The sequence below is a fragment of the Glycine soja genome, chromosome 5, assembly GCF_004193775.1.
Source record: "Glycine soja cultivar W05 chromosome 5, ASM419377v2, whole genome shotgun sequence".
Lineage (NCBI taxonomy): Eukaryota > Viridiplantae > Streptophyta > Magnoliopsida > Fabales > Fabaceae > Glycine > Glycine soja.
In genome coordinates, this window is record NC_041006.1 from 29014190 (window position 1) to 29039639 (window position 25450).

The following is a 25450-nucleotide window of genomic DNA, read 5'->3' on the forward strand; positions in this document are numbered from 1 at the left end:
ACCAACTTCCCAATGAGGACCTCGATTCCCTCATCTTTGTCACCACCAACAAGGACCTCGAGAACATGACCGTCAAACCCTCCCGAATCCACCTCTTCCTCTTCCCCACCAAACTTGAATCCACTCACTCTATCCTTCCCCAAATTCATGACACGTTAGCCAAATCAGATGATTGGTTTTTGAATGCGTTAAATGACATCGTTTAGCATTAAACAAATTTTAAAAGAAAAAATTCCAATGTGGCATCCCACTCACACAAATATTACACGTGGCATGCCTTTTATATATTTATGTTATTATAACCTGGTTCCTAGTTATTTGTAAGCTATGGTTTTATCCTTCATCACATTTTGTGCTTTGACAAGTTAATAAATTTTTTTTATTTGACTTATCAATAAAAAGATATTTTTTAAGTAAAAATATGTTGGGATTTCCTCACAAATGATTATATAATACAAGACATCTCAATATTAAAGGCCAATGAAGTTATAATAGTTAGTTGTGAGATCATGCCCATGTTTAATTTTCTAAATCAAAAATAAAAAATAAGAATTTGTTGCATAAAATTAAAAGGAACCATAAGTGTAAATTGTTAATAAAAGGATATTAATAATTGATAAATATAAATGATATTAAATATTAGTTATAATTTTTTTCTAAAATAATTTATAAACATAAAGGAGTATTAATTATAAAATATGTATAGTTGTAATATTTATTTTATTTTTTATGTATTATAGTAAAAATTAATATCTTTTATATAATAAGGGCATTTTGATAATTATAACATTTATTCCTAGAAAAATATATTTGAACCCAAACACATGTTTAATGCTACCTGGGAATATAAAAAAGATTCCCATGAATTTACCAAACATGTTTTATTACAACATTGGAATGCTATTCTCGGGCACATTATTCCCTAGAATGTTATTCCTGAGAATAAAAATAGATAACTTAAACAAACACCCCCTTAGTTACTGAAGAAATCTTATTCAAGGAAATATTGGTTCTTAATTTGCTTGGGGATTATTGCATCAAGAATTGAGGAACTATTTTCTCTCTGTACTCCGCATAGTCTCTATATATATTTTTATTTGAATAGTAATATGAATCGTGATACTTCTTTTTTTATTTAAAAGTTTAGCGGAAATATATTTTTGATAGAAAGAAAAAATAGGCATAAGAATTGTCATAGATACAATGATGAGCACAAAAATTCTAAATTATAAGAACAATTATATATAAAAATTTGTGGAAGTAATAATAGCTTTTTACATGGTACCCTTTTAGTGTCACATGATACCCTTATGTTAATAATACCATTTTGCCAAACGAAAGCTAATATGCCCATGCTAAAAGTGTGACACCATAATGGACCAATTGTGACAAATTTCAAACAAAACTAACCACAAAATTCCAACAACCACATCATGAATATTTCATTGTATTTTACCTCATAATTTGACCAAATTCCAAATGCATAAGCCATAACACAATATTAAACATATAGTTTTCATGTATCAACTACAAAGTAGCAAGACAATCTCATTTGCTCTAAAATGGACAAAACTACCTCCACATTGTCTACACACAATGAAATAGTGATAAACCATTATTTGACTGAGTTTGAGCCCCATATTTTCCCCCAATTTATCCTTTTCTTTTTTACTGAATTTCTTGCCAGAGCCCATGTTTTGATGTAAGTTTGTGTTAGACAGGAGATCAAAGTCAATTGAGGGGGAAAAAACTGAAAAAAGGAAAAAAAAAGTGCACTATGATGAAGAATGGTCGTGCTCATTTGAGCACACTCGTGCTCTTTGAAAGCATGGTTGTGCTCGTTCCAGCACACTTATGCTCCTCCTCTCGAGACACACCTATGCTTTGATTGAGAATTGGAAATTAGTGTCAGATTTTTTGAGAACGACCGTGGTCCTTAGAGCACGATCGTGCTCATCCTAGAACATCCACAAGATGATCCCAACACACCCATGCTTTGATTTTTTTAAAATTGGAAATTAGTGTCAGATCTTTTGAGAACGACTGTGGTCCTCATAGAAGATCGTGCTCATCCTAGAAAACCCACAAGATGACTGTTCTCCAAATTTCATAAAAGGGTCCTTAGCGTCAGTAGTATTTTCTGAGAATGGTTGTCCTGTTGTTCAACACAGTCATGCTCCCTTCCACGTCGAATTTTTTTATGCATTTTAATTATAAATTGGAAGGGAAAAGGGGAAGAGGGGAAAAGGGGAAAAGGGGAAAAGGGTATCTTTTACTCATTTTTGAACACTAGAGGGTTCTTGTGCTTAGGAGTGCGCAAGGGACAATTGGAGTCATAATCTATAAGGGTTTTCGATCTCTTTCATTCTTAATGATATTTCATACATTGTTTGGTTGTATTATGACTATGATTGACTAAACCCTTAGGTTCAAATTCTATATTTTAATTGATTTTTTTGATGTTATTCAACTAATCGTATCATTTTATTATCTTAACTTTCATATTGGACCTAATCACTCTAATTCATAGTTGATTGCATGTCAGTGATCATCTTTTCATAATCAACTAATTTGTAGAATGATAAAGTTCATAAAAACTTGCATGATTAAACTAGTGGCTTGAATCCCTTTATGAATCTCTATATTATTCATCATTAACCCTAAATTAAATCCCAAATGACCAATTGAGGTTTAATTTAGGGGGAAAAGTATTTTCAAACCTTGACCATTGGTTGGCAATTAATTTAACAGGAAATCAACAGTTACTTGTTAATTTAGGGTTCTTAGTTATAATTAGAATCAGGGGAAAACGGGTACATGATAATTCATAATTTGACTTATCTCCATTCACACATTTCTTTCTCAAAAACTTTTTGCTTAGCTTAATTTATTTTTTTTAGTACAATTGGTGAAACAATATCAAACACAAGATAAAATCCCAAAATTATTTAGTTTGTGCAAATTGGATTATTTAAGAACACAACTAGTTTCTAGGATACTTTATCTAATCTTTCGAGTCCAGAATACTATTGCATAGAGTACACTTGCCCTTTAACAAACATTTTACTCATCAATTAGAACACTACAAACTCCCCCTTTATTTGTCTCGTAACCACAAAGGCACTTTCAAGTCTTTTGAACCAATTTTCAAGTTCCTTAAACTATTTGAAAGCATATAGATTGCATTTCTTATGAGCCTATTGTTTAATTGGTGGCATTAATTTTTTTATTTATCATGATATATTTTTTGGGCTTTTGTTTCTAACTTTTTCTCATTCAGGCACCCCAAATTAATCATATAATTAATATAATAATTATTATTCTTATGTTTTATATGTATAATTCCATAGAAAATCATGAAAGTTATAAATAGAAAAATAACAAGAACAATTCCCCTTCTTTCACTTTTACACATGCATGCTAGTATTCAATTATCTTAAAATCAAATTACACTAGCATCCCTTGAGTTTTTTTTTTTTTTTGTTTTTTTTCAAATTACACATAATGTCACTTTTTTTCTATTCCAACACTAACCTCATTTATGTTTTAAAACATTACACTTTATTTGGGTGAGACAATTGTATAAGTACTTTATTTATTACAAAATTACAGAAAAAACCTTATAAACATGATAGAATCAATATACAAGTATCAAATACAACCCCTTAACCAAGTACTGTAGCCAAAAATTAAGCAGAGCAAATGAAAATAACCTACATCATCTTATGAGCTTGTAAATCAATTTAGCATGTAAAACAAAGCTACCAATCAACTCTCTACATGTAAGTTCCCTTCCTCTATAGAATCATGCAACCTTTACATCACATCCCTATATTATTTAATGCATTAGCAAATTTTCCAATCCATTGTTGCAACACATCATTCAATACCTGCAAACATTGGAAGTCAATCTCAAATTTCCCAACTCATTACATTTGAAACCAACAAAAAATAACAAAAGCAAGAAATATCCCCATCACCCTTCTAAATAATAATTATGTATCTTTGTACTAAATACTAACATTGTGAGCATTAAATCATGTGTACACTAATAATGTTTTAGTATAAATCACCAAAACAATTCAACCCCTTCACTATTGTCATCAAATTGATGCAACCACAAAAACCATAAAACAAAGCCTCACTCCTCTTTGGAGCATTTTATCAAACAACTTTTCTATTACATCCAAATACATGCATTTCCTAAACACCATGAGGGTGGCATTATAGAGAATTTCCTCTCAGGTGGGTCTAATCCTACGCTGAAAGTAATTAAGAACAAAGGGTACAACATGGGATTGGACGTGCCTCACGTATAAACCTACCCCCTAAATCCTTCAAAACTATAGACATGTCTTCTTGAGAGGGATTGCAAGAGTCCAAGGAATGTGCGACATTGATAAGAGAAATGTAAGGCGAGGATTTTGTGTCGAGTGGTTGATGTTCGGGAATGGGCGTGTGCAAGGACTAGGAGACATGGAGAAGGGTTTTGGAATAGGAAGTAGGAATCGTGTGTTTAGAAAGAGGGGCAAAATTTTTCATTTTGAATTTTCTCTATGACATTTTTGTCCAAAAGTTTCATTAAGACATCTCATTGTGTTTCCCTAGATCTGCTTCCGCACCTGCTTATTTTGATAAACAACTTTGATAAACAACTCATTTTATCTATTTGCATCATTAACATCTTTTAACAACTTTGGCTAGAAGAAAGTATAACTAACCAAAAACTAAGGTCATAATAAAAGCATTTACCATTTTTCTAAAAACAATTATGAGAAAAATGGATTGCATAGGCATCGGGGATGGATCCAAGAAGGCATGAAAGGCGGCCAAAATGTATTTTTTAAAATAAAAATAAAATAAAATAAAAGAAGAGAAAATAAGTTTGGTGGTTAAATAAAGATAAAATAGAAAGAAACTAACAATGTAACTCCCCCCACAATGAACAACTTTTATTTGTTAATGCTCAAATTAAGGAAAATAATATAATCGAGTAATTGATATTTTCCTAACCTGCATTATAATTCTATAACATTCTTTTGAACAATGAAAAATTAAATTTTATTAGTAAATGTCATAACTTTGGTACAAGTTGTGCCAGAATGACCAAAATACAACAATACAAAAGAAACATAAAGTCAAACGACTATAATTCAAAAGATTCCCCTCCCCTCAAAACATTAGAAAATAATACTACCACACAATGAGCCGCTCTCTATATATGAGTGCCGATCCACACTTAAAAATAGATAACTTGCACAAAAATAATGTACTAAGTCACACTGTGATGTGTCCATAACCAACAAGGGAAAAAACCAGGCCTCAATCCAAGTTAATGAAGACCAAGTTACTGTTACTACTAGGCCCAATAGGATTATAAATACACCTAAGAGTTGGACTAATTATATAATTTACAAATAGGGAAATTATGAATCACTACTACAAAAGGGTTTTTTAAGTCGGTTTTATGAGATATTTAACGACGGTTTTTAATCGTCGTAATCTGTAGTGTCGTAAAATGGTATATACTTTCTACGACGGTTTTTGAACCATCGTTGTATAGATGGGTGTCTAAGACGGTTATTCGAATAACCGTCTTAGAATGTATCATTTATCAAAGGCGATTTTTGTGTTATGTCCGTCTTAGTATACTAGACTTTCTAAAACGGTTATCAATAGAACTGTCTTAGAAAGTTAGACATATTAAGACGGTTCTATCAATAAACGTCTTAGATTCCCAAGTCTATGCGAGACATACTAAGACGGTTCTTTAAATAACTGTCTTAGTATGTGTTGCTTTCTTAGACGGTCCTTCTAATACCCATCTTAAAAAGTCCAGTTGACATGAGACATACTACAACGGTTATTCCAAGAACCGTCTTAGTATGTCTCACAATCTAAGACAGTTTTTCTTATAATCGTCTTAGAAAGTTTAATAATTTTTTTATATTTTGCAACGGTTTTATTTTTTGTAATATTTTTTGCTATTGTTTTATTTGTTGTAATTTCTTTAACTAATACAACACTAAACATTAATTTGAAGCAAAAGTATACTTATTATTTTAAACAATTGAAAAATCATTATATTACATAATACAAAAACACTAGAACACAATTCCTTAGACGAGAAATCAATGCATCATAATTCATACTTACCAGGGAAGGAAAACAATCTTCAGCTGCTCGATGAGGAACTGAGAATCCACCATGAGTGATGGTGTCTGAAGCTCTAAGAGTCTTGCAGAACATACGGGGAGTTGTTGACTTCACCATAGCTCCAGTATCCTCCTCTTCCCCATCAACAACAATCCTACAATAAAAATTAACAATAAGAGAGCTTTCTGTGCATCTATTTCTCCTAGATAACATCATGTGGAAAGGACGAGTAACATGGATATAGAAAGAAAACAAAACTTAGTTCACCACATAGTCTATTTTTAGTCTACTTTGGTTTCCAGAGCCATGACATTCTGCTTTTGCTTTCTATTTATAGTCTCAAACAAGAAGAGGATCACCTGCTGCATTTGCTTTCTAGATAAAAGGGCAGGCAACATCTAATATGTAAGTCCTATACAATGCCCAGTCCATGTAATGCATTGCAAAAATGAAAAGTTCCGTTGTTCTATCCTTAAAATTGTCAATGGTTCTTAACAAAGACAGTAAACTAATGTCATTCATAAGGAAGGAACTTAATCTCTGTTTCATTTACTTGGTGAATGAATTTCACACTTCTCAAAGCAAAAATGCACATTCCAAGATAAACAGATTCCCTTGTTTGTCTACCATGATTTATTATTCCAATTTGCATTTTTTTGAAACTATAAATGTCGATAACAAAAATATTATTGGAATTTAAACAACCTGAAGTAAACACATAATTAGTTATTGTATCTAATATTGGTGGTTGATGTATTAAAGTCTCACCCTCATCTATAGCCCGTGACAAAGAACTTTAAGAAAAATGAAAATGAATGAATGTATAAAGAGAAAACAAAGAGGGAAGCAATATTTATTTTTTTCTTTTTATTTAAAAAAGAAGAACAAGGAATTAGCCCCTCTTTTGTTGAAAAAAAATAGTTACAAGATTTTTTACTCCTTCAAAAAATCTGTTCAAACTCTGTTATTAGGAGTGAAATTATATTTAGGTCACCTCAAGTCTTGTTAACCTTACCTACCTATTGTAATTTCAATAATTTCTTCTTCTTTTTTTTAAAAGAGTAAAATTTTATGGGTAACTTATTTGGGGCCTAAATTTTACTTTAGGTCAAGGCCGGATTCTCTTTTGTTAAGCTAGTTTTTAAAAGTCTATAAACTTGATCCAGTTTTAATATAGCATTAGTTGTCCATAAAGCAAGTCTTCATTTAAAACATTAGCGTGAAGATGATAGTTATTTATTTATTATTTATTACTTTGGTGAGAGCGTAAAGAGGATTGTCTAGGAAATGAATTTCATGACATTGATGAAATTAAATAAAGTTAACTAACATTTTTTACTATTGTGAATTTATATTTTTTGGTTTATATTCGAGGCCAAAGTAATAATTTTTTTATTGAAAAATATTTTAATTAAATTCAAAATTAAATAAGATTTTTTCTAATTTAAAAAAATCATGGTTGAACCATCCTAAAACTAACTAACAAAGAAACATAACAAGGCATGGAATACAACAAAGCATCAAACATCCCTTTTAAGCATTCTATAACTGCAGATATACAAGTAAATACCATACCTGTCTCAATCACAACAGCTGCAGGATCTTCCTTGATTTGAGGTCCATGGCATTAATACTGGAAAAACACAAATTACATAATTAGAGGTGGTCAAGGTTGGAATACTATTTGAGCGTGTAACACTTCTGCCTCCAGTGACAGCATTGATAAGGATTATTTAAACAAATAACTATCTCAAAACCATGCAATATGTTTGGTTTCTCTAAACTGCTTGAAACATCATCTATCACATAATTTAGAAAAATATTTTAGAATGCATGAATTATTCTCTAAACTGCTTGATACCACACTATTGTCAAGAGTCTAAACAATATTTTAGAAAAATCTAGAATGCATGAATTATTTCATGGAATATTCAGCCCACACTATTGAGAATAAGGATTTACTGGGACACTTATGAGTTTAATTTTCATCAGTAAAGATTTTTATAGTATTGCTAAATAATTATTGTAGAAATTATTTTAGATGCTATAATTTTTAAAATAATTATTAAAAAACCATTTATTTTATCATACATAATAATTTATAATTAGATGATAATATAATTTTTTTAAATATTATGTATGTAGTTTAATTAAATTCATTAATTATATATATACTTATCGTGATGGGCATACACTAAAGTTATTTACTGCATCAAAATATATATATATATATATATATATATATATATATATATATATATATATATATATATATATATTTTGTTAAATTAATACATTAAGATCAAATAAGCAGTATTCAAGCAACGTTAATTAAGGGACAATAAAATGATACTTTTATTATTAAATATTAAACGTTTACTATTATTTATCTTAGGATACTGATTTAAAAATAAAAAAACTGAGTCTTTTTTTTAACAGAAATGGAGTTTTTTAATTAAGTTAAATAGACATGAAAAATAAAGAAATAAAGAAATTTCTCCCTGTTTCTTTAGAGGTAGATGCAGAGAGTAAGTCAAACATAAATAAATTTTATAAAATGGTTGTTATACTAGTTAAAAAATTCAATTAACTAAAAAATAAAATGGAAAGGTAATTGATAATCATGGCTTAATAGAAAATGATAGTATGTCACTATATATCACCTTATCCATATAAAATTTAACGGCATAGCATCAATATTAATCAGAGTCTTATCAGGTTCCCTTGGCTGAGGAGAACTACTTTGTTCATATTATTTTAGAAACTACTTTTTTTCATATTATTTTTGTAAATAACTGCTTGAAGCTGCGTACGTCTATGTCAATTTTGTTATTATAATTTTCTCCTGTTAAGCTAGAGTTTTACGTACTTCAGTCTCTGGGATGACTTTGGAGAAAGAGGAATAGTTTTCCTTTCGGAATAGTTCATCAATATTAATCATTACAGCATTTAAAAACTACTACTTAATATTGATAATACAACATAAAAAAAACTAATAATTATCCAAATTAATAAGATCCATGTTTTTTGTTTGGTATTTGGATTGATAATTAACTTTCTACTAAATTATTGGAAGACCGTCATTAACAATTAGTAATTGTATATAAACACACACTTAAGCTAAAACACACTTGATCCTGTAGATATATATACCTTAGGAAGAGCACTACATCACCGGAGACAAGATTCTTTTGACTGACAAAAAATGCTCCATCTAGTAGTGAGTAGATGCCGCCTTGGCTGACCTGACATGTTACCACATTGATTTTGTGTACCAATTAGTGTATGCTTAGATTAGATTTTTAGTAAAATTGATATTGAACACTTGGACATGATTTAGAGTTGTAGCCAGAGATTTTATATTCGAATGTTGTACAGTGTAATAATTTGATTGTTAATGTAAACCAAATGGGGCCTTGGTCAATATATGAAGTCACACACACAATCACACCTCACACACTACAAGAAAAATGACATATACCTACGGAGACTTTTGCCTACACACATAAATTAGTGTAGGTAAAAGTCAAAAAATACTTATACCTACAATTGTTTATCATAGGTAAAATTTAAAAATTTGTACGGAGACTTTTGCCTACACACATAGTGTAGGTAAAAGTCAAAAAATACTTATACCTACAATTGTTTATCATAGGTAAAATTTAAAAATTTGTACTTACTATTATTTGGTGTAGATAAAACTCAAAATAACTTTTACTTACAAATGCTTAATGTTGATAAAATTTCAAAAAACTTATACCTACGATTATTTGGTGTTGGTAAAATCCTATAAAACTTATACCTACAGTCCATTGGTGTAGATAAAAAGTTTCTACCTACAAATAATAATGTAAGTAAAATACAATAAAACAAATACATATTAAAATAATTATTTTAAGAAAGTTAATCAAAAACTCAATAACATACAATATTTTCACTATTTTTCTCATTTTAAAATAATTCGGTTGAACTAAATAGATAAATCAAAAACAAATTAGGGCCTGGAGCCCATATAGTGAAGCCTAATATGATAGAGCGTGAGGATCATGCCCATGGAATGAAGTAACTAACCCAGTCCCTTGACTTGGCTCGCTAGTTCGATTCGATTCGATTCTCGGAGATGAAGAAGGGCTTGTGTTGGCTTTGAGTTTGTGTTTGGGTTCATCATCGGAGCAATTAAATTCGCGAGAATGCGAGAATCTCGGTTTCATCGGACTTGTCTTGTGCTCCGACTGCAACACTCTCTCTGAGTACGTCAAGGACAAAGGTTTATTCCGTTTTGAATCTCTCTCTCTCTCTTAATTTTCATTCAGAAGCAATTTTATTGTTCTATGCCTTTTCGATTTCACTGTTATTATGTCGCTCGAGGAAGCGCGATTATCAAATTCGATTTACTAAAGAAATATTTCAAGATTACAAGTATGAAGTATCTTTTTTTTGTTCATCTTTTTTATTTCTACCTTGCCTCTCTTTATTACTTTGAATAAACTAATAGCAAACAGTGATTGAATACTTTAATGAACTTTTTTTCCTATTTTAGATTATTTGTTTGACGGTTGGTATTCCTTGACATGTACTAGTGATTATTTGAATCGTCTAAATCAATATCGCCAGAGGGTTTGGACTTGTAAAATTACTGGAAAATCTGGCTTGACTTATGAAGAGGCTCTGGTGTCAGAGAAGCATGCTGCTGAGAAAGTTCAACAGATTCCGGAAGAATTAGTGGCACCTGCTCTAAGGATTATCCATTACAATAAGTACTGTTTAGTTCTAAGATGAAGAATTTTGTGTGTTAATAAAATAAGCGTCTGTTTCTTCTTTGAAGTTACATGGTTTCATTAATTTGTTTTTCAATTTACTGAGTTTATAAGAATGTACAATTGTTAAAAGCTTAATATACAATAATATAAACACACGTGATAGAAAGTAAGATGCTTGTGAAGAATATGGTGTGCAAATGCACATGTAAATATGTAATAGGATGTGTATGTTGAATGCTGCAGTAGGGTAGTCACTTTAAGTTGGAACATTGCTTAATTGAATGGTTGAACAAAAAAGTATATCATGCTATCCACAATAATATTTTGAAAGAGAATGACTCATTATTGTCTAGGAGTAGTTTTAAAGTGCCTACCAAAGAATTAAGTGTTCCATTTTTTATTACTGAAAGTCATCTACCAATTTGTAACTTAACAGTTCAATGCATGCATTATATAAATTATTATATTTACACTTCCTTCTTTGTGTGTCTATTTATATAACATAGTGTTTATGAAATTTTTTCTGAAAATAAACATAGATTCTTTTGTTTCATTCGTTTCTCAACACCATTTAATTATTGTTGTGCAATTAATAATTAAGGAAATAAGTCATTCTCCGTAATTCTATTGTTTTCCGTTGGCATATTGTCACAATTTTTGCTCAGTGATTTTCTTTGATAGCTAACATATGCAACTTTTTATATATACATGTGAAAATTTTAGCACTGTGAAATTTAACATAAGATGATTCCCTGTACCCAGTGCTTAAATGCGTTAAGGATTTAGTACACTATTTTTTGTAGTCATTTTTTCTGTTTCCTTTTGAGAATTAAGCCACTTAAACTCAATCGAAATGATCATGTAGTCATTTTTTCTGTTTCCTTTTGCTAATTTTAAATGGATTTATTCGTGTTCTTATTTATCCTCCCCTGTTTTGGTGTTCAAGCTTTGTTATCATCATGGTCTAAACCTTGGTCACTTTTTCATAATTTGGCTGCATTTTTTTTATAACTATATAGACATAGCACATAGGGTTATAATATGTGTGCGTAAGCAACTGGCCCGTGACCTACCCACACTAACTCATAATTGAGTCATATGATGATATACAAAGACCCGCACTCCAAATCAACAAACAAGGTTTTGAAATTTCACGAGCACTTTCTATGTTGGTTAACTATTTAGAACACCCGTTCTTAATTAATTACCATTAGTGCATGGCCAAAAAAGTGAATTCACATTAGTGTGTAATTTTCTAGGGAATAGAAAGAATCAGAGTCATGACACCGGCAAGAAAGAAAATCGTGAAGTTCAATGCAACAGAACTAATCATCTCAATATATGCACTGAAAAGTGGAATGACATGCGTTGTCCAGCTCTCTTTGTTGGGTTCAATATTGTCCAATATGTTACTGGTGCTTGGGTGTGCATTCTTATGTGGTGGGATTGTTAATCACGAGAAGGAGCAAGTGTTTAACAAGGTAGACATGTTAATTTCTGCCTTTTTTATTATGTTCCTTAGTTTCATTTTGTATTACCTGTAGCTGATTCAATTTACCATGTAGGCAGCTACTTCCGTGAACTCAAGATTATTGCTAATGGCAGTCATGGGCATACTTTTTCCTGCTGTTCTACACTACACTCACAGTGAGGTCCATGTTGGGAAGTCAGAGTTGTCACTTTCAAGATTCAGCAGCTGCATTATGCTTGTGGCTTATGTTGCATACCTATTTTTTCAGTTAAAAAGTCAAAGAAATCTCTACGTCTCTGTGAACGAGGTTGGCAGTCTTATATCCAGTTTCCTTTTTGTTTCCTCAGTCATTCTTTTGTTTGTGGATATGTGGTATGCCATGTGATATTATTGATTTTCTTATGTAATCACAATTATAATTTTGTTATGAATAGGAACTGTGACACATGCTTATTAATAGGTTTTGGACCGAATGGATGCTCTTTAATCTAAACGAGCAGACAACAAAGTGATATTTAGATTCTAGACTTAGATAACCCAAGTTTGATGTATATCAATCAAGATTTTGTGAATCTTCAGATATTTCTAAATGGGAAACAACTCAAATGATGATGAATCTTCAGATATTTCTAAATGGGAAACAATAATCTGGCTTTCGGTTATGACTGCTTGGATATCAATCCTGTCAGAATATTTGGTTGGCGCTATAGAGGTGGGGATAATATTCACATTTTTTGTTAGAAGGTAGTTAAATTGAAATAGATTCCCTTCAAAGTTTACCTTTCAGCCTAATAATATATTTCCTACTCAGTATATCATGTTTATATATTTATGCAAGTCTTAAAAAGCTGGCCTGGCAAGCACTAAGTTGTGTGTCATCGTTAACAATGTCCGAAGAACGAGCATGACCCATGTTTGTCAGCATTAGATAGGTAAACTATTTTTGTCCACTAGGTGATGTTGATTTTGTGAGAGGTTCCCAAGGGGAGAGAGATAATCAGAATTGCATGAAGAGAGAAGTGAATATGCAATTCAATTGGGAATAAGGAGAGAGAACTCTTCTAGGGAGATGTCGCCTTATTATTGGGTAGAGATCTGTTATAGCCTTTACGATTTAAGAACCTACTACAACATAATAACTGTCAACCTAACTGATTTCTAACAAGTCCAAATACTCACTCCCATTTTCTGACAAGAATCTAAACCTTCCAAATTCTAGCTGTCTCCGGCTATTGTCCTTAAGCGGTTCAAGCAGTTTATCTTGTTCTTCCTTCATCCTTGCCTTTGTGCTTACCTATTTGAGGTCATTCAGGTTTTTGGCTTGCTTTTCAAATGAAATGCCATTTGTCCTTTGTATATTTTTACAAGAAAGATAACTTCTCTAAGGTATCATTAAATGTTTATTATTATATGAAATTTATTATTTTTGTTTTGTTCTTTTTAGGACATTTTTCTAAGAAATAAAATTTCTATTTGTTACAGGGAGCATCTATGGCATGGGAAATTCCAGTAGCATTTATTAGTGTCATATTGCTTCCACTAGTGGGGAATGCAACTGAACATGCCAGTGCTATAATGTTTGCCATGAAAGATAAACTTGTGAGGTTTCAGTTCTTGTATTCACACATGTGTTCCCATATATATTCATATTAATAAGTTTTATTCTTGCAGGACATTTCCTTAGGAGTAGCAATTGGGTCATCCACACAGATATCTATGTTTGTGGCAAGTATTATATATTTATATTGTATGGATGAGATTGAATTACTATATAGAATTACTGTTGCTATGGTAAATATAAAATGCTTTTTCTAATTTTAGTTTTCATGCAAGTATGTGTGACAGTCTTTGCTTTCTTATGTATCATGCATATATTCAGGTAGAATTAAGGTAGAGTTTTGCACACAGAATTTTAGAGATGCATTTTTCTGAGGAGTACAATATGCTGAAATATTTGCATGATGTCCAAATAAGAGAAAGCAAAATTTAGTAGGAGTAACATATAACATGATAGTAGGATCGAAACCAAGTGATGAAACAACTGAATATATTCAGTTTCTTCCTATATGTAGTAGAAGATGGCCTGATGCAGCATTAATGGACTGTCATCTGGTTTTTTCATTCATAAATTCCTCCTTATAAATTATAACAAAAATCTAGTGTGTGAAATTTCATTTCGTTCACATTTTCCTTTTCATTATGAAGATACCATTTTGTGTTGTTATTGGCTGGATAACAGGGCACCCTATGGACTTAAACTTTCAACTTTTTGAGACTGCAGTACTATTTCTTACTGTTATAGTTGTTGCCTTCATGTTACAGGTTTGTATTCAAACATAAAAAAAACAAGTGAAAATTAAAAGTATGGTATTACGAACCTAAAACACGTAGATAATGACACATGTTAACAACGTCTTGATTATTAGTATGGTGAAGACTGAAGAGACAACACTGTGACATTTATTATGCATTTGCAGGAAGGAACTGCTAATTACTTCAAAGGACTAATGCTTATTCTTTGCTATCTGATAGTGGCAACCAATTTTTATGTACATGTAGATTCCTCTCAATAAGTTAGACTTGTATTAATGAATTGACTTTCGCTTTAAATATACCTTCTCTTGTACATTTAGTTTTCTGAAATGAGGCTGTGAAGATTTTGTTGTTCCCCTGATGCAAATCAAAGAAATTAATTTGTTTCAGTTCTGATTTCCATCTTGGCAGCCGGCAGGTTGGTTGTTCTACCTATTGATGATAGGCACACACATTTACTTGGCAGCCGGCAGGTTGGTGAAAATGCTTTTTTTGTATGATGTTTGACAAATTATTCAAACATGGTTTCTCTATTTTGCATGATTTGCAAACGAAGACCACCAATTTAGTTTAAAAAGGGCCTATAGATATGTTTAAACAGTATATTTACATATTCTTCCAATTCAAATGTCATCTTTCACATGATAATTAAAAAAAGCATATGAATAGGTAAGTAGCAGGGAGCATAGCTAGAAGATTTATTATTATTATTATTATATGGTTTTTACCTAGTTGAAGATGATAGGTATATATTAAAGACTTTTACCTACAGTTAGGAGATGTAAGTAGAAGTTAATGACTTTTACCTACACACTATACATAGTAGGTAAAACCTATAGTGACAGACAATTAACTGTCATTATACGCCCCCTCAAAGTTGACGGAAAAAATGTCCGTAGGACAAAGTCTATCATACATTTACCTACGGATTTTTTGTTTCTAGTGACAGTTTTTGTCTGTAGGCATAGGTCATTTTTCTTGTAGTGACACTTAATTTTTCTAATTACATTACCTCTGTAAATGTGATGAAATTTCCACTCCACACCATGCAGGTCTTTGGCAACAAGCTCTTTTGATGGCCTCTGCTGCTTATAATCCTGTAGTAGTGTCAAAGTAAAAGGAATACTACAGCAATTTAAGCAAGGCTAGAAAATCAAATTATAATTCCGTTTGAATAAACTTCTCCTCTTCCTTTGCTTATGAACATGTGTTTAAAGGATATAATTAAAAGTTAAAATGCACAACCTGTCTATTGATCTATAGCCAATAAATAAGACGCTCATAATTGCCTTAAGTATGCTAGCTATTTTCCTAGCTATTATTATGTTGGAATACATATTAATTTGAACGTGAAAGGCATTAAAAAGTAACAGCACTACTCTTCAGCCAAGGAATACAAGATGGAAAAGTTTAGAATCACTAATTTCAAATATGAATTATTTGTATTCTCAAATCAATATATATATTTTAAAAAATAAAGAGTAGTCAGATAAGTTATTATCTTAAAATCATATAAATAATAGTTTTTAATTAGTTGACAATGTAGTTTTTTATACATGTAAATTAAATTCATTTTTAAAATAAGTCATGTAAATTAAATTAATTAGTTGACAATGCAGCATGACCCTATCCTCTTTCATTCCTCTCCACCTTACCTTCACTCCATCTTAACTCTTAAGTAAAGATTATAGAATAATTCAAAACTGAGATTAAATAAGTCATGTATGTTTTGACCAAAAAAAAAAGCAATGTATGCAAGGTGTATGTTTTGACCAAAAAAAAGCAATGTATGCAAGGTGTATGTTTTGACCAAAAAAAAGCAATGTATGCAAGAACATTTTAAAAACAGAGCTCTCTCTCTCTCTCTCTCTCTCTCTCTCTCTCTCATGTTCAATTCCACGTAAGGATGTACAATTCCCTCTTGTCAAATACAAAAAAGAAGAATAAAATTAGTTGAATATGTTCAATACAATTCATGCTATGAACTATGGGAGAATATTAATAAGTTCATTTGAACTTGATCTAATTTATATAAGGTAACGACTTTAAAACCTGTCAAATTCAACAAGGTATCACTAGCATAAACAGTAGGCATGTCTGGTAAATGCGGATTAGTTCTGCATGGAAACTCAAAATCATACAAACAACAAATTAAGGGTCTGCAAAAAAGCATAAAGCTTGCGGTAAAGTAATAACAAAAGTAGACATTTCCAATAACTCACAATACAAAGCTTTGTTTGATTCTACCAAGAGAAATAATCAAGGATGTGCTTAAAAGACCCACGTCAGGAATGCTGGACCTCTTTCTACACACCAATCTCCCTGTGGCCTCACCGTAATGGGTTAGCACAGAAAATATACAGTCCATGGCAGTAACAACACTTCGCTTCTCATCATCACTCGCCTCACACGACTCTTCTCTCTCCAATTCTGCATCCCACAAAGCTAAAAAATCAGTACAACCCAAACACTAGGACAATTACTGGGAGACCAAAAGGAACTATTACAATTCTGCATCAAATATCAAGTTTAAAATACATTTGAACTTTTTTATTTAGCATAACCTAACATGATAAAAAAGCACATGTATCTACGTTGTCCTAAAATTATTTTTAATTATTAGGGTTGGTGAAGCAATGTTTCAGTACGAAGCACTCACTTGACATGCATGAAAAAGTAAAGAAAAGGAAGGAAAAAAAACAAAACAAAGAAATAAACCTCTAACATCAGGTTCGAGCAATTGCTCCAATGAACAAATGCGATCATCTCCGCCAACGAATCCACGCACACTTCCTTCCGATAGCACCCGAACCCGAAATCCCTTACTCCGGACCCTCATTCCTTTTTCTGAAGCGGTACCTGTACAACAATAAAGTGCACGACAGCGCCACCGTCGCTACTGAAAATAGGGGAAACACAAAAAAGCATCCAAAACGGCATACCATCTCTGTGGTAGTTGAGCAAAATGACCTACGCGTTTCGCTCCTCTCTAACGATTTCATGAATTTTGATTACAAATTTTTGGGATGTTAATGGGCCCGAGAAGATGGCTGCGGGCCAGCCCAGGACTTCGCGGAGGGAGTAGCCCGTGAGCTTGAGGAAGCTTGGGTTGGCGAAGACGATGGGGTGTCCCGGGATGGAGGGGTCGGTGATGGTGAAGCTGTTGGAAGGAAGTGAACTCATGTTGCTGCTGTTGCTGCTTCTTGTTCTGCTTCCGGAGAATTATGGAGTCATGGAAACGACGACGTTTAATGCTGTGAGAAGAAGGAGGAGGAGGAGAATATCTGAAGGGTAGCCATTAACTGGTGTTTGAATTATTGAATGGAAAATGAAAGGGTGAGTGAGGTGCGGCACGATATGAGATTGAAAGCACTATAAAGCTAGGGTTAGTAATAAAGAAACAAATATAAAGGCGGTTTTTTAAGATACCCGTCCTTGTTTAACTCTTTTATAATTACAGAAATGCCATCGTGCCACATTCTAAGACGGTTCTTGATAACCGCCTTAGAATGTGCGTCGTAAAAATAAAAAATAATGATTTTAATTACAAAAATGCCATCGCGTCACATTCTAAGACGGTTTTTGTATAACCGCCTTAGAATGTGCGTCGTAAAAAACAAGTTTTTTAGTAGTGAATATTCTAGAAGAAAGTTTGTTACGATTATGTTAGGGAGAATAAAGTAGACATTATTTTGTAGGATAAGGATAGTTGTAAGAGCTCAGACTCATACATATACATACATACATACATATATATATATATATATATATATATATATGATTGGTAACAAGAATTTAGTTGAGGTCAACTATACGGGAGGAGGAAGATTGGGACAAGCATTTACAACAATATTAGAGGAGCCGACTTGTATTAGATCTCATAGTGATAGCCAACCAGTTTTAATAAGTAATGTTGTTGTTCTAGTGTCTAGATCACCTAAGTTAAAAGTTCTTTGAGATTGTGGTGGTCAATTTGGATGGTGAAGAAGTGACAAAGTAAATATTGTTGCCACTTCTTCACTCCACAAGTGATAAGATGTAGTTCCCTCAAATAAGTATATGCATATGTCACTTGAGGACAAAATAACCTGCTAAAATAAGAAAGTGGGTGCCCTTTTTGCAATAGGACAATACCCATGGCAAACCCAGAGGCATCCATTTGGATGACAGTCAAACTTAAAATGGGAGCCTGAACTAAAGCACATTTCAGCACATCAAAGGAGTTATGGGCAGCGGGGGACCATTTGAACCCATCTTTAGTCAAAAGGGTTATTAAGGGTTGAGCTATGGCTGTATAGTTATGAATGAACTTATAGTAAAACCCAGATAAACCAAGGAAACCTCTCAAAGCCTTAGCAGAACTTGGGTGGGCCACTCCTTCGCTGCTGCTATCTTCCTAGGTTCAGGAGCCACCGTACCATGAGTCACGATATGACCCAAATAGGTAACCTACAACTAACCAAACACACATTTCTACAAATTAAAGAAGAACTAATGTTCAGCCAGTATAGTAAACACTTGAGCTAAATGGATAACATGCAACTTTGGGGAAGCGCTGAAAACCCAAATGTTGTCAAAGAGGACAATAACATGTTTACGGAGCAGCGGTCGGAAAATATAGTTCATGGTGGCCTGGAACATGGCAAGTACGTTACAAAGACCAAACGACATGACCTGGTACTCATTAGTGTGGAAAGTCATCTTATGCACATCCTAAGGTTAAAGGTGAATCTGGCGAAATCTGGAAGTAAGGTTGAGCTTGGAGAAGATTGAGATGACCCCAATTCATCAAGTAACTCATCCACCATTGGCAATGGAAATTTTTCCTTAATCGTTAATGCATTCAAAGCTCAGTAATCTACACAATTCTCCAAGAATCGTATTTCTTCTTAAGGAGGGGAACTGGAGAGGAAAAGAGGCTTGTGCTAGGTGGAATCCAACCTCTGGCAAGCAATTTGGCCACCTATGACTCAATTTCGAGCTTCTAGGCATGCGGGTAGCAGTAGAGACGCACATTCACATGTGAGGCATGAGATAGGAAGGGAATGGAATGATTAGAAAAACGTGAAAGTGGAAGCTATGTTGGGTCGTGAAACAAAGGAGCGAACTCTTGGAGAAGGTGTTGAAGCTCAAGGGAATTAACTAACAAGGAAGAAGAAAAGGTTGGCCTAGCTTCATAAGGCCCAAAAACTCTTAAGGAGAAGAACTGAGTTGATTGGTCACCCTGAACCAATGGCTCCATTTGCCTAAAACTCACAAGTAAGGGGTGTGATTAGTGTCACCTTTTAATTCAATGTAATTTTCCCCATGAAGGAATTTCATAGTGAGGTTTTGATAGTATATCAAAACTAGACCGAACTGTTTCAACCAATAGGCCCCCAAAACTACATCAAACCCATCACCATTGTATTAAAATTCTCTTGTATTATTGATTATAGTTCTTTTATGTCTTGCATGGTTTAACTCCTTGAAATTTTATTTATGTGCTTGTATCTCTTTAGTTATAATTGTGTTTATTTTATGCAAATTTCTTACGTTTATAATTATGATTATTGTTTGATTTGTTGTTATTTAATTAATTGTGTGCCATTTTATTGCTATATGGGTAAGATTAAAATAATTATTAGTTTTGGGACTAGGAAATAAAAATAAAAACAAAAGTGATGGGGTGCAAATAGCAGAAAAGGGAGGTTCTTGAAGTAAAGCTGACCAATTTCTATAGAAGGGTGCAGAAAGTATTTTAGGAGTTACAATTAGTAGCAGAATTGCTATCTTAGTTAATTAAAATATAAACAAAATTATTAAAATAAAAACAAAATACATTATAAATGAAGAGGTGAGGTAAAGAGAAGAATGGACGATCAAATTAAAGGCTTAGTAACCTTAGTCCTCACTTATGAGTTCCCATCCACCATTAGTCTTATTTATCACTAGGTCTCCTAACTTAGCCAATAAATACCATCTCTGATTCTTCACACTTGAATTATTCCTAGAGAGAAGTTAGAGATTAGAGATAAAGTTGAAGAGAAGGAGGATTTTGGATCTCTAAGTGGTGGTGGTGGGTGTGAGCTATAGGAGAAGGAGACTTTCAACTTCAACCAAGCTTAGGAGAAATAAGGAGTCAGATTGTATTTTTCAATGGTTTTTCTTTTCAGGAAATTGTTAGGATTTACTTTCATTTCCATGCTTTGATCTAGTTATTATATGTTGAAGTTCTTGTGTTGTGTGTCAAATATATATTATTCTAATTTATAATGAATCAAGAGTACAATATAAGGAAACATAATAATGAATAATAATCAATATAATCCCTAATTATCAACTGAGATATTTTCCTATTTATTATGATAAAATCATATCTTTAACATTCCCCCTCAAGATGGAGTATATGTGTGATATGAACCAAGCTTGTTCCAAATGTAGTCATGCTGGTAAAAACTAAAGGTGATTCAAGTTTTGTGGTTGCACTGGATAAACATGGCTTGACAACAACCAACGAAGGCCTGCAATGACGATGGAGGCCAATGTGACGCTTGTTAGAGATGCGTCACACGTCATGTGCATGAACTTTACACACCAAGGCCTTGCGGGGAGGGGGGCTTGTGAGTGATGGTGTTTTGAGTTGGTTGTGCACATGGACAACACGAAAATCTTCGACAATGGGCAATAATATGGAAGGCAAGCATCAACAGAAAGGATTCTGAAGTCTGCCAAACAGGGGCCGAGTAGCCGCACGATACTGTTTAATGTGAAGAGAGGATGCATGAAAAAGTAAAACAAAGGAAAAACTAATAAAGTGCGAAAAATAAGACTCGACAAACAAAACATTCCCAGTTATTACTTAGTGATTTCCTTAGAAATATGATTATGAAGGTTTATTATTTTATGTGAAAAGTTTTTATTTTATGTGACAAGTTATTATTATATAAACTATTTTATAATATATGAAAAAGTATTATTTTATGTAATACACTATTTTTTATGCATACTCTTTCATAAGTTATGACTCTCAATCATATAGCTTACATAATTAACTTATGATATTTTTTTATGTGAAAAGGTGTTATGTGATTCTCAATTATTATTATTATATAAATTGTCTCATTTAAATAACTATTTAGAAAAGAAGTTGCATGATTTGATGTTGTCAAATTTTGAAAAATAAATTATTATATATGTTCAATATTCATAAAGAAGGCTAATATTTCATGTGAATTATATTTAAGAATAATTTTTATAAGTATATATAGTATTTTTTATCAAGAAGCAATAACCTTGTTATAACTATTATTTTATGCAGCTTAAAATTGTAACAGTTTTACTAAGATTGTTGCTATATAATTTGGTAATGTGCCAGATCTATATAAAAATAGAAGTCTTTTTTACTATATTTTGAAGTGTGTGATGAGTATATGTATAAATATATTCATTATGAGAATGTGATGCCTTGAAATGATTGATGGTGTACCAAGTTTATGGTTATGAGCATCATGATGCGAATACTAGCATTGACGACGAATACGTATGTCCGCCTCTATCAACTCTTATATCTATGAGTGAGCCACGACCAACATCCTATTAAGTTTGATGATGAGAAAGAAGGGTAGGCTAGTGTCAAAGGGTACTGCTCTGATGGAGTTTGGGTGTTTTATAATGTCATGATAGTTGTTTTCTAGCGACTACCGATGGAATTTTTTTTACCATTTTTGTTCCCTATGTGTTATGGTTCTAAACCTGTAACTGATTTACAAAACCAAACAGAACAACACAACAGCAAGTATATAAAAGCTAATAACATAAAAGAAATTGAATCAAACAAAGATAAGGGATAGAAGATGAACAAAGGACCTACATCCACGGGAAGGAAGCAAAATCGTGTTGGATCGAGTGGCCTCAGAATAATTAAGAAGGGGGGGGTTGAATTAATTATTCCTAAACCTTTACTAATTAAAAAATTACTCTTCTAAGGCTTTTACTTATGTTATTAAGAGAATAAGGAGTAGAAGAGAAACTTAACCAAAAGTAAAAACAGAAATTAAAATGCACAACGGAAAGTAAAAGAGTAGGGAAGAAGGAGACAAACACACAAGAGTTTTTATACTGGTTCAGCAACAACCCATGCCTACATCCAGTCCCCAAGCGATCTGCGGTCCTTGAGATTTCTTTCAACCTTGTAAAAATCCTTTTACAAGCAAAGATCCACAAGGGATATACCCTCCCTTGTTCTCTTTGAACCTAGTGGATGTACCCTCCACTAGAACTGATCCACAAGAGATGTACCCTCTCTTGTTCTCAGTCAAACCCAAGTAGAAGTACCCTCTAATGTGTTAAGACAAAGATCTCAGGCGGTTAAACCTTTGATACTTTGTGAATGGGGGTACAAAAGAATTCTCAGGCAGTTAGTCCTTTGAAAACTTTTGTATAAGGGAAAGGGAAGAATCAAAAGAATTCTCAGATTGTGTCATTTTGAATTCTTTGACAAGGGAGAAGGGAGACATAAAAGAATTCAGGCGGTTAGTCCTTTGTTCTTTTGGAAAAGGGAGAAGAGAGACACAAAAAGAATCCAGGTGGTTAGTCCTTGGCGAATTCTTTTTGGCAAAGGGAGAAGGGAATGAAAAAGATGAATAGCACAAGTTTTTGAACAAGGAACTTTTCTTGGAAGAAAAAGTTTTGAACAAAAACTTTTAGAAAGATGAAGAGAAGATGAAACAGAAAAATTGTTGAAAAAGATGAAAGAAAATATTGAAAGATGATTGAAAGAGATGATTGAGATCATTAATTAATGTTGCATGCCAATGTCACATATTTATAGTTTCTTAATGACTCAAGTCAAAACTTGTAACTCTTGGCAATTCCTTTAAAACTAATCACTTAAAAAGATATGACTTTTGAAAGAATCTTCAGAAACAAGTCACTTGAAGAAATGTGACTTTTGGAAATGAATTTTTCGAAAACAGTCACTGATAATCGATTACCATAAAGGTGTAATCGATTACACATCAATAGATGTGACTCTTCATTTTGAATTTTGAAAATCTTAACGTTTTAAAACCACTGGTAATCGATTACTATAATTTGGTAATCGATTACCAGAGAGTAAAACTCTTTGGTAATGATTTTGTGAAAACTTCTTGCGCTACTCAATGTTTTGAAAAACTTTTTAATACTTATCTTGATTGAGTCTTCTCTTGATTCTTGAATCTTGAGTCTTGAATCTTGATCTTGATTCTTCTTGATTCTTGATTCTTGATTCTTGATTCTTGAAACTTGATTCTTGAATCTTGAATCTTGAAACTTGAAACTTGATTCTTGAATCTTTGCTTGAAAACTTTGCTTAACTCTTGATTCTTTGGCATCATCAAAATAACCTTGGAAGGCATTGCTTCCACAAATAGATCTACTATGGTACAAGAGTTACAAAGATCTTTGAGTACAAATAGAATTTTGCTTGGTCCTTTCGCTATTGAGATAACAACATCAAGGATCCCGAGTTTCACTCTATCTCTCTCATACACCCCAATCTTCCTCTTATTGTGATTAAATGAATGGAACCTCATTGTTGCATCTTACCCATAAGGAAATAATTCTATGTTTATATAGCATTCAAGAAAACAAACTATCAAAGAGAAACTACTAAACTAGAAAAACTGAAAAAGAAAAAAAAAAGATAGTTGTTGGCCACCAACTAACTTATCAGAAAATTGTTTCTAACTAACTTGCCAACTTGCAAACTAATATTAGAGACATATCTTCACAAATCTCCACCTTGTCTCTAGATCACAGTTTGCTTCTTCCCACAAAACTTCTACTCTTCACAGAATCCAATCAAGTCCAAGTAATGCTTGAACTTTGATTGTGGTATAGACTTGGTAAGAGCATTAGCAGGATTTCTTCAGTTAGAATTTTCTCAACCAAAATCTCCTTGGTTTCAATAACATCTCGAATGAAGTGTAGTCGACATCAATGTGCTTGGATTTTTCATGGTAAACTTGATGTTTTGAAAGCTCAATTTCACTTTGACTATCACAGAAAACAATAACATTGTCTTGAGTTATCCTAACTTCACCTACCAACCCTTTGATCCACCTAGCTTCCTTGATAGCTTCTATAAGAGAAATGAACTCAACCTTAGTTGTAGATAATGCCACAATTGATTGAAGGATAGACCTCTAGCTAACAGCAGTACCAAAAAAGGTGAAGACATATATAGATAAAGATTTCCTGGTATCAATGTTTCCAATGACATCAGAGTCTATGTAACCTTTGATAGGTTCTTCACTTTCCATCTTCCTTTAGAAATTTAAACTAGAAGATAATGAACCATTTAGATATCTGAAAACCCATTTCAAAGCTCCTCAGTGTGTTGGTCCTGGATCTGTCATGAACCTGCTAACCATGTTGACGACATAAGCTAAATTTGGATTGTTGCAAACCATGCTGCACATAATGCTTCCCACTTCGTTAGAGTAAGGAATTAATGCAATCCTTTCCCTTTCTTCATCTGAGTTGGGTGCATCCTTGGTTGACAGCTTGTCATGTTGTCCCAAAGGAGTTGAGATAGGTTTGGACTCATGCATTCTGAACTTTTCAACGAATTTCTTCATATAGCCTTGCTGAGACAGAAAAAGTTTGCCTTTTGATACATTCCTACTATCCTCTTAGCCTTCCTAAGTTCCTTCATTTCAAATTCAGAGCTCAACATGGCCTGAGTCTGTCAATTTGATCTATACTAGAACTTGCCAATAAGATA

At 32.7% G+C, this 25450-nt stretch overlaps 1 protein-coding gene and 1 pseudogene across 5 annotated transcripts; one reads left to right on the plus strand and one right to left on the minus strand.

Moving 5' to 3' along the window:
* The first annotated feature begins 10145 nt into the window (after window positions 1-10145).
* On the plus strand, window positions 10146-15994 carry LOC114412457 (vacuolar cation/proton exchanger 2-like). 5 transcript variants are annotated; one of them, XM_028376357.1, is made up of 9 exons: window positions 10149-10423; window positions 10737-10913; window positions 12176-12397; window positions 12482-12694; window positions 13870-13986; window positions 14059-14112; window positions 14865-14942; window positions 15112-15173; window positions 15753-15994. In XM_028376357.1, the coding sequence occupies exons 3-9, from the start codon at window positions 12197-12199 to the stop codon at window positions 15793-15795; spliced, it is 768 nt and encodes a 255-aa protein (XP_028232158.1). In that variant the 5' UTR covers window positions 10149-10423; window positions 10737-10913; window positions 12176-12196; the 3' UTR covers window positions 15796-15994. The 5 variants fall into 5 exon arrangements, with proteins under 5 accessions (XP_028232159.1, XP_028232158.1, XP_028232161.1 ...); XM_028376360.1 differs by having other exon boundaries at window positions 14865-14936; XM_028376358.1 differs by lacking the exon at window positions 10737-10913 and having other exon boundaries at window positions 10146-10423.
* A 332-nt stretch (window positions 15995-16326) lies between these two features.
* LOC114411263 lies at window positions 16327-17901 on the minus strand (annotated as a pseudogene).
* Window positions 17902-25450: the final 7549 nt, after the last annotated feature.